At 49.4% G+C, this 9,346-nt stretch overlaps 1 protein-coding gene across 6 annotated transcripts in view; it reads left to right on the plus strand.

The window, feature by feature from the left end:
• Positions 1-1,449: 1,449 nt before the first annotated feature.
• Positions 1,450-9,346, plus strand: part of Mrpl58 (mitochondrial ribosomal protein L58) — an 8,951-nt gene continuing 1,054 nt past the window's right edge. The window contains exons 1-6 of one of the 6 annotated variants that reach the window (NM_001347645.1): positions 1,478-1,686; positions 4,277-4,313; positions 7,206-7,265; positions 7,786-7,868; positions 7,958-8,127; positions 8,364-9,346. The exon at positions 8,364-9,346 is cut by the window's right edge and continues 1,054 nt beyond it. In NM_001347645.1, coding sequence (NP_001334574.1) covers positions 1,501-1,686; positions 4,277-4,313; positions 7,206-7,265; positions 7,786-7,868; positions 7,958-8,127; positions 8,364-8,448 — 621 coding nt within the window. In that variant the 5' untranslated portion in view covers positions 1,478-1,500 and the 3' untranslated portion in view covers positions 8,449-9,346. Of the gene's footprint in view, positions 1,814-4,276; positions 4,314-7,205; positions 7,266-7,785; positions 7,869-7,957; positions 8,128-8,363 lie in introns of all 6 variants that reach the window. The other 5 variants (NM_026729.2, NM_001361463.1, XM_030246263.1 and 2 more) reach the window with 5 other exon arrangements.

Raw genomic sequence — 9,346 nt, forward strand, 5'->3', positions numbered from 1 at the left:
CTGCTGGGCATAGTAGCACTTGCCTTTGATCCCAGCAGTCAGGAGGTAGAGCAGGTGCATCTTTAAGAGTTCAAGGCCAGCCTGGTTTACAGAGCGAGTTTCAGAACAGTCAAGGTTACACAGAAATACTGTCATGAGGAAAAAAAAAAAGAAGAAAAAGAAAAACCAAACCAAAGAACAACAAAAACGTGAACTACCATGAAATTCACTTGACCCACAGTCGTGGTATGTCTGTGATGTGACACACTCTGCATGTTTGGGATACAGCAGAGACCTTACATTCTAACTTGGAGACAGGCAATATGTTAGAACATAAGACTGGGCCTTGGAGTAGTGGTACAAATCTGAACACCTGTGAGGTGAAGGCAGGAGGGTCAGGAGTTCAAGACTAGTCTGAGCTAAATAGGTTGAAACCCTGTCTCAAAACACAAGCAAAAGACAGACCTGGTTGGGTAAGCTTTTAATACCAATGCTCTGGACTGAGAGGCAGGCAACCTGCTGTATATAGTGAGCTCCAGGCCAGCTAGGGCTACATAATTGAAACCTGCCTAAATAAATACCACAAAACCAACCCTTAAGCTCAAAATCGAACACACAAAGATTGGTTGACTGTCTATCCACTCATCTATCTAAAGCAAGTTAGGAATGTGGCTCACACTGAACAAGGGATAGGAAAGGGCAGGGAAAGTCCGAGCTTAGCAGGTAAGGTCGTCCTTGCTGTATCTAGTTAGGTTGCTCAAGGGTCCAGGGAAGGAGAACAGACTCAAAAAAGAGAAAAGGGTGTTTCTAGGATGCTAGATCCAGTGTTTGTTTATGTATTTATGCATTTATATATTTGTTTACATACACACACATTTAAAATGATTTTTCCAAGACAGAGTTTCTCTGTATAGAAGCCTCGGCTGTCCTGGACTCACTTTGTAGACCAGGCTAGCCTAGGTCCACCTATCTCTGCCTCCCAAGTGCAAGGATTAAGGCCTGGCCATGTATGTATGTATGTGTGTATGTATGTACTATTATTATTTTTTTTTTATGGTTTTTCAAGACAGGGTTTTTTTTCTGCATAGCCCTTGCTGTCCTGGAACGCACTCTGTAAACCAGGCTGGCCTCGAACTCAGAGATCCACCTGCCTCTGCCTCCCAAGTGCTGGGATTAAGTGCCACCACGCCTGGCCATGTATGTATTATTTTTATGACAGGGGCTATGTGACTAGGTTAGGCTCTCATCTGCCTTAGCCTTGAGAGCAGTGCTGGGACTGCAGGTGAGCACCGCTCAGTCAGACCCATACAGGAATCTTTTTAAGAAAAATCTCCCGTAGGTGGTCTCTATCTGCCGGTCAACCTCTACCAGATGTCAGCTGGGTGCGCACCACTTCCCACCATCACCGCCAAGGTGGACAGCCCGGAGCCCGAGAAACCCGGCGGAACTTAAGAGCCAGCTCAGCCAAGGCTGGCGGACCGCCGGAAGAGTGAGCACCGGAAGCGGTCCTGGGAGGTGAACATGGCGACCGCCTGGGGCCTACGCTGGGGCCTGAGCCGAACTGGAACGTTGTTGCTCGCGCCGCCCGCGCGCTGTGCTCGCCGGGCTCTGCACAGACAGGTAGACGGCACCACGTTCCAGAGCATCTACAGCCTGGACAAGCTGTACCCCGAGTCCAAGGGCGCGGATACCGCCTGGAAGGTCCCGGTGAGCCGAGAAAGGCGGGACGGAAAGGGCGGTTCCTCCCGCTGCTAGGTGACGCGAGGAAGCCGGGCGGCTTGCAAGGTTTTGGTTGCCCCAGGAGGAACTGATCGCCCTAGTAACCCGGCCGGAGGTGCGGGATGTGCTGGGACTGTAGAGTGTGATTGCAACCCTCGTGGCTCGGGTAGTGCAGACCCTGGGAGAGAGCCGCCACATACGCGTCTTTCTAGATCGTTAGTTTGTCCACGTTTGCTTCCCGGCCTTCAGGCTCACATTATATGGGAAGATGTGCATTATGGACCTTGAAAGTAGTAAAACCTGAGATCCGCAAGTTGGGACGTTACCCAGTCTTTTGACCCTAGTAACGTTAGGAAGCCTGAGACAAAGCTGGTTTGGTCCCTAAGGGTCCATGTTTAGCCTGCGTCATGTAGTGGTACTGCGTGGGGCCTGAGCAGGAAAGAGAGCATCTATTGAGCTGCACCTGTAGGATTGAAAGAGCATCAAGTATTTTCATTCATCCACTCGCACCTCATTCAGCAGACATCTTTTGAGAGCATGCTGTTAGCACAGTGCTAATTTGGGGCAGAGAGTAGTAAAACAGAAATCCTAAGGCTGTAAAGCTCGTATACTGGAGGGCGACAGACAAAAATAAATGAATAAACCCAAGTAACACTAAATATGATACTTCAGAGATAGTAAGACTCAGAAGGCAAAGGTGAAGCTAGAGATAATAACAGTTGTAGGTTTGTTGTTTGTTTGGACAAAGGATCTCATGTAGCCTAGGCTAGACTCGAACTTGCTACATAGCTGTGGGTGGCTATGAGCTCCTGATCCTTCCACGTTCATCTCCCACGCGTAAAGATTACTGGCATGTATCACTGTACTGATACATGTTGTGAGAAAAGCTCTTTAAAAGCCCTGGATGATCTCTAGTTTGCAGTGATCTTCCTGCCTCTCAAGTACTGAGATTACAGGCATATACCAACAAACCCAGCTAAGCATTGAAGTTTTAGGTAGAGTGATCTGGGAAAAGCCTGGAAGAATGGGCCACAGTGGCCTGAATCTGTAACCCAAGCACTTGAGGCAGAGGCAGGAAAAATCAATTGGCTCATAGCCAGCCTGGATTATATGAGACCTTGTCACGTACAAAGACCTGGAAGGAAGACATGAGAATACTGGGGAGATGAGTGTCCCCAGCAGAGCAGGTGCAACCATTTCAGAACAGTAGCATGCTGGACAAGTGTGGCTGAGTGAGGCAGTTGAGAGAAGTGGGTGGAGCCAGGAATAGAATGATACATTTTAGTTTTACAAGATTGACTGCTACACAGTGTTACAGACAGAAGCCTGGAGAATGGCAACAGCTAGAATGTAAGTTAGGAGATTGCGGTAATATAGGTCACAGTAACATAGGCAAGACAGGATGAGCAGGCTGGAAGCAATAGGAGCCTTGAAGGTGATTAGGTCCTAGGCATCTTTTGAAGAAAGTCTAGAGGATTCTTCCCTACTGGATTGGAAGTAAACTGAGAACAAGCAGGGTCTGTGGGACTGTAGTGAGCAGAGGTTTACTGGAGCCCAAAAGTAGGGAGTCACCAGTATTAATGGCTTTTCCATCAGCTTAGAAGGATGAAATCGTCTGGGGGCGGGGGGCAGGGGTAAACGGGTATTCAGAAGAGGCCAGAGGAAACCTGAGGAGGGTGGCTTAGCAAAGAGGTGTCTTCAGAGAGAGCAGCATGAGCTGAGTGAGGTCTAGAGATCAAGTGATGAAGGCATGGAGAGGTGCAGATGGACACACTTGGGCTTGGAGGCCAGAGGAGCCCCCGGGGTGGGATTTGTTGCACTCTGTGGTCCTGAGGACTTAAAGTTGGAGGGTGCTGCTGCTGAATGAAGAGCTCGATGAGGGGGAGACCTGACATGAGGAGCTCAGTCTGACGCCAGCCCCCCAGGTGAACCAGAACCTGATCAAGGTAGACTGCCTGCTGCCGGCTTCCTGTGGGCACCAGAAGGAACAGGGCGGCCCACTAGGATTGTTGTGTCAGGTTGGCAGAGAGCATTGGTCTTTAGCGGCCCTCATGTATGTGTTCTCTGTCTTGTCTCATCCATCCCTTTCTCCATGAGACAGGCCACTGATGGCACCCAGCAATAGCTTAAGGCAGGGGCAGGGACAGCTGGAGGCCTGAGCCGCATCTTCCTAGAGGAGCGCTTAAGAGGTAGCGTCTGAGTCGAGACGAGACGGGTTTGACAGCAAGATTTGGAGGCCTGAAACCTAATGCATAGCTTCTTAAAAGTGCTTATTGAATTTAGTGTGTGTGAATGTGTGTATAAGTGTGTGAGTGTATGAATGGGTGAGTGTATGTGCACACGTGTGCATGTGTGTAAGAGTGTAAGTCAGAGGATAACTCACAGGAGTTGGTCCTTCCTTAATACCATGTTGATCCCAGGGAACCCAGAGGGGAGCTCAGGCTGTCAGGCTTGACTCTTAGGAAGTGCTTTTACCCACCGAGCCATCTCTTCAGCCCAAAATATATAACATTGACTTGTAGCTTTATATTATCGAAGTGACTTCATTCTTTGACAGTATGTATATATCACATTACAGGAGCATGCAAAACAAGCCAGCAGTTACATCCCTCTGGGTAAGTAATTTTATTGAAAATCAGACATTTTAGGCTAGGTGTCTAACTCAGTGATAGTACTTGCCTGGCGTGAGCGAGACCCTGGGGTCAGTCCCAAGCACCACACACACCAGATTGATTGATTGATTGATTGATTTTGTTTTTCGAGACGGTTTCTCTGTGTAGCTCTGGCTGTCCTGGAACTCACTCTGTAGACCAGGCTGGCCTTGAACTCAGAAATCTGCCTGCCTCTGCCTCCCAAGTGCTGGGATTAAAGGCGTGCGCCACCACGCCCTGCTCTCATTTACCAGATTTCTTATGTGTTCCTTCTAGGTCTCTCCAGACCTATGAAAGGCAGACCAGCTGTGAGTGCGGAAGGAGAGTCTTTGCAGCACAGCTTAGATAGCAAATAAACAGTGGTGTGGCCGCACATGCGCACTGCACTGCTTACCGCACATACGATGTGCTTGGTGTGAGACTGTCTCCGTGATATAATGCTTGAGAGATGTAGGAAGAAGGAAGGTGCAGAAGAGTGGACGAGCCACCCTGTGTGCTCCACATACTACCGAGTCTGTATCCCTCTATCTCCAGAGTCCTGTTGAGATCTAGATATGTAGCCAAAAAGGCGCACAAAACCTGCATGTAGGGCGGGATGTGGTTGAACAGTGAGATCTAAAAACAACAAACTGTCCTTACAGTGAGGTCTTCAGAGAACAAAAGGAAGACTTCGGTGCCTGTGGTCGGCACAGCTGAGGCGCTGAACACTCGTGCTGAACACTCGGGAGGTGTGGGCGGGAGGAGAGCTGTTAAGTTTGAGGCCGTGCTCTGTGATGAGTTCTGTGCCAGCTGGACTTTGGTTTGAAATCCTATCTAAAAAGGAAAAAAAGAAAAGAAAGAACAGGAAACCAGGCAGCCAGGGGACAGATGTCTAAAACTCCCCCATTCATTAGTTTTAGAATTCTCTGTCAAAGCTTGGTGTGGTGGTGTGGTGGTGTGGTGGTATATGCCTGTAATCCATCACTTGAAAGATGAAGGCACGAGGATTGGGAGTTCAAGACCAGCCTTGGCTCAATAGCAAGTTCAAGAATAGCTTGAGCTATATGAAACCCTGTCTTAGGACAAACAAACGACAAACTCTGTCCTTGCCAAACAGTCAGGCTTTCACAGATGTGGCCTCGAGAGCATTGAGCTCCTCCAACACCTTGGGTTCTTCTTGAGATATGTTCTTACTATGTAACCCAGGCTAGCTTGGAATTCGCCGTATAGCCCAGGCTATCTCATAACGTCCTCCTACCTCATTTGACCATCTTGCCCAGCATTGATCTCTTTAAAGTCAAAAGGTATATGACTCTTCTGGGCTGTTAAACAGAGGATAGGCAGAGATGTGTTTCTCTGTGGTTCTTGTTTATGGGACTTCAACACAGGCATAGGACACCCAGTGGCCACAGAGCCAAGGTACTGTTTCATGGAAGCAGACCTGTATCCTGCAGCTGTCTGTGGGGTGTCAGTGGAGAGGGTCAGGGAGAACGGGAGACCAAGGGAAGTACCTCATTCTGGTCTCTGGGAAACAGGCATTCTGCTCCGTGAACAGCAGTTGCCTCTCCTGGCCTCCTGAGCTTGCTGGAGGATTGCATGGCATTGTTTCAGCAGACTCAGCTGCAGCCGGCATGACCCACATGAGTTTAATGCAAGCTTGCTAGGCTCCATAGTGCAGCCATCCCCCTGCAGTACCAGGCACCTGTGTTATCTAGTCAGAAGAATTAACTGGCTTTTCCAAAGGAGGGAGACCTGGGAGGTGGTCTCAAGATGTCGCTTCCTGCCATTGAGATGCCACAGACTTCAACACCCAAACTACTGTGGTTCGCCAGCTGGTCTTCTTGCAATTTCCTGCTTCTTTGTCTTCCCCACCCAGACACTTTCAAGGCCTTTGCGTGAGCTATAGAAATGGGAGGAAGGAACCTCATCTTTCAGTTTTAAAATAAACAAGACAGGCAGTGGTGGCACAGGCCTTTAGTCCCAGAACTTGGGGGTCAGAGACTGGTGCATCTCTGAGTTCTAGGCCAGCCTGGTCTACAAAGTGAGCTCCAGGACAGCCAGGGCTACATAGAAAAATCGTATCTCAAAAGCCCAAACAAGGGAACAGGAAAGATGGCTTGTCAGTTAAGAGCAGCTACTGTACATCCGGAGAGCTTGAATTCAGTTCCCAGCAACCACATGGTGGCTCACAATCATCTGTAGTGAGATCCGATGCCCCCTTCTGGTGTGTCTGAAGACAGTGACAGTTTACTGTTATACAAAACAAGCAAGCAACAAGCTGTGGATATAGAGTTAGTGGCAACACTGACTGCATTCAGGGTGTGAGCTCCCTCACTGAAGATCTGTCCATCCAACAAATAATTTCAACCCAGACCATGAGCTGGGCCCTGAGAACACACAGCCAGAAACAATACCGCTAGCCCCGTCTGATTTACTGTGTAGTTTAAGTCAGCCTCCACATTCCCGCCCTCAGCTCCAAGCGGCAGCTCCTTACGGCCTGTGCCTTCCTCCACATCCTCTTATCCTCCATCTTCTATCCCATCGGATTCCATATCCACCATGCATTGAACTGTGTAAAACTAAGGCTGTCCCTAAGCTTGAGCCCCTGAAAGTCTTCACTTACAAACAAGAGACAACAGAGCAGAAGGATTTGTTAGAATGTGCTAGACTTGGGTCCTAATTGTACTTCTCCACTCTGGGAGGCCTTGGGGACACTCAGTTGTCCTGGTTTTAGTTTTGACATCTGTGAATACTGTCCAGCTTTACTGATCTGTAGTGTGTGTGTGTGTGTGTGTGTGTGTAATAGTCACACTGACTAAGTAGTCTACACATTCGGCTATGGGGGAATCCTCGAGCATGCATTCTTTCATTTCACAGATCGGTTAAGCATATCTTACTGTCGGAGCAGCGGTCCTGGTGGGCAGAATGTGAACAAAGGTACTGGCTGGCATCTTTTCCGCTTTAAGGAACTCAGCAACTACTCTGCGTCCACATTCCTGTGGAATAAAGGGGTTTTTCTGCTCAGTCCACACACCTCCAGCTTATAATAATCCTTTCTAGTCTTCTGAATGTGCCCGATTGTCTGCCTCTCAGCTGCGGATTGCTAAGACTGGGATCGGCTTTTGAGGGTAAACAAAGAGAATTCACAGCATGAGAGGGCAGCCTGCTCAGTCCATGGAGAACAGGTTCCTTTTGCTCGTGAGAAACCCACCCCCCTGCTGTTTTCAGAGTCCAGTGAAACTGTCATAAGGAGCCTGGGAAATTTGCATACTAGAAGTATTTGCAAACTAGAATCTTTATACTGAAGAACTCCATTAGCTTTGCGGGCCTTTCCATGGCCAGTTTTGACATAGGCTAGAATAGAATGTGTCTGCTTAGGTGGTTGGCTATCCCTGAGGCCTGGACTCCGGGGCTTCTGAGAGTCTCAGAACTGCTGTTCCTCCCTCCCCGTCCGCAGTGAATTCCAAGGCTGAAGTAAGGTTTCACTTGGCCAGTGCAGACTGGATTGAGGAGCCCGTGCGCCAGAAGATTGCCCTCACGGTACCTACCCCCTTTCTGTCCCCGTGGATCCCTGGGTTGGGCAGAGGCTTGTGGGCCTTTCGGGCATTTCTCATTTTCCTCCTTGGCAGCATAAAAATAAGATCAACAAGGCAGGAGAGCTGGTACTTACCTCTGAGAGCAGCCGGTATCAGTTCCGCAATCTGGCAGAATGCCTACAGAAAATTCGAGACATGATTGCCGAGGCCAGCCAGGTACCCAAAGAGCCATCCAAGGAAGATGCTCGGCTTCAGAGACTCAGGTAAAGAAACACTCGACGGCAAGTGGGTTCCTAGGAACCAGGGCTGGGCAGGGGAGAGGCCGGGCGCAGAAGCTTCCCACAGGGCAGTGGGGAAAGAAGCTGCTAAGAGGAGAAGGTGCAGACCCAGGCCCGGGTACACATCTAGCTCCTGACTGGACTGCTCGGCTCCCCTCGGCTTCCAGCTTTGAAAAGCAGTGATTGCACATCTGGGCCTCATTGCTGTCCTTTGTTTTCAGGATTGAAAAGATGAATCGGGAAAGGCTACGACAGAAAAGACTAAACTCTGCCCTAAAGACCAGCAGGAGGATGACTATGGACTGAAGTCGGCCCTCCCTGCTGGCATAGACCTGAGTGCCAGTGCAGCTCAGCAGAGCACTGACACACACAGGAGACTTTTCTCGATTAACCGCCCTGCCCGAGCAGCGTTCCTTTGGAGGGAGGCTGCAGATCATCCAGGGCTGCCCCTTCCGTTATCCACCTCATGAATCACTGGCTGCAATAAACATCGAAGCACAGGAGCCTGTTTCCAGTGAGAGCTTTGCACAGGGCTCTTACCTTTGGGTCTAAGCCCACCTTATAGTTAGCACATACAGCAACAGAGGATTGTGAGTCCGTCCACAAGGAGCACACAGTTAGGAGGGCCGAGATGGGTGAGCAGACATTTGAGCTGGACCTTCAGAAAGACAAACTGAACACAGTGGGCTGGGGGGAAGCTGGGTGGCAGGAGGAAACAGGGAAGTCAGGGACGCCTAATGGCAGATTGTGTAGGAGACTTTTGAGAAGTGTACCGGGCAGGTAGACACATAGAGCCCCAAAATCCATTGAGCTCCATTCCCAGGCCAGAAGTCCCGGGATTATTTACTTACATATATAGTGGGTGGATGTATGTGTGCCACACGCACACAGAGGTTAGAGAGCAACTAGCAGTCACCTCTTCCTCCCTGCGGATAGAACTCAAGTCTCAGGCTTAAGGGCAAATATCTTCACCTGCCCAGCCATTTCACTCTCTCTAGTTTATTTAGTATCAGGTGAGGTATGCATGTCTGGAGGTCAGAGAACAACTCCTGGGCATCAGTTCTTGTCCTCCATCATGTAGGTCCCAAGGACCAATCAGGCTTGGCCACAAGCACCTATAACTGCTGAGCCGTATCAGCAGCCCCTGAAGGTTGTTTATTATACACCCCAACCCCCAAATGTATCTATTTTTAAAACCAAAAAT

The sequence above is a fragment of the Mus musculus genome, chromosome 11, assembly GCF_000001635.26.
Source record: "Mus musculus strain C57BL/6J chromosome 11, GRCm38.p6 C57BL/6J".
Lineage (NCBI taxonomy): Eukaryota > Metazoa > Chordata > Mammalia > Rodentia > Muridae > Mus > Mus musculus.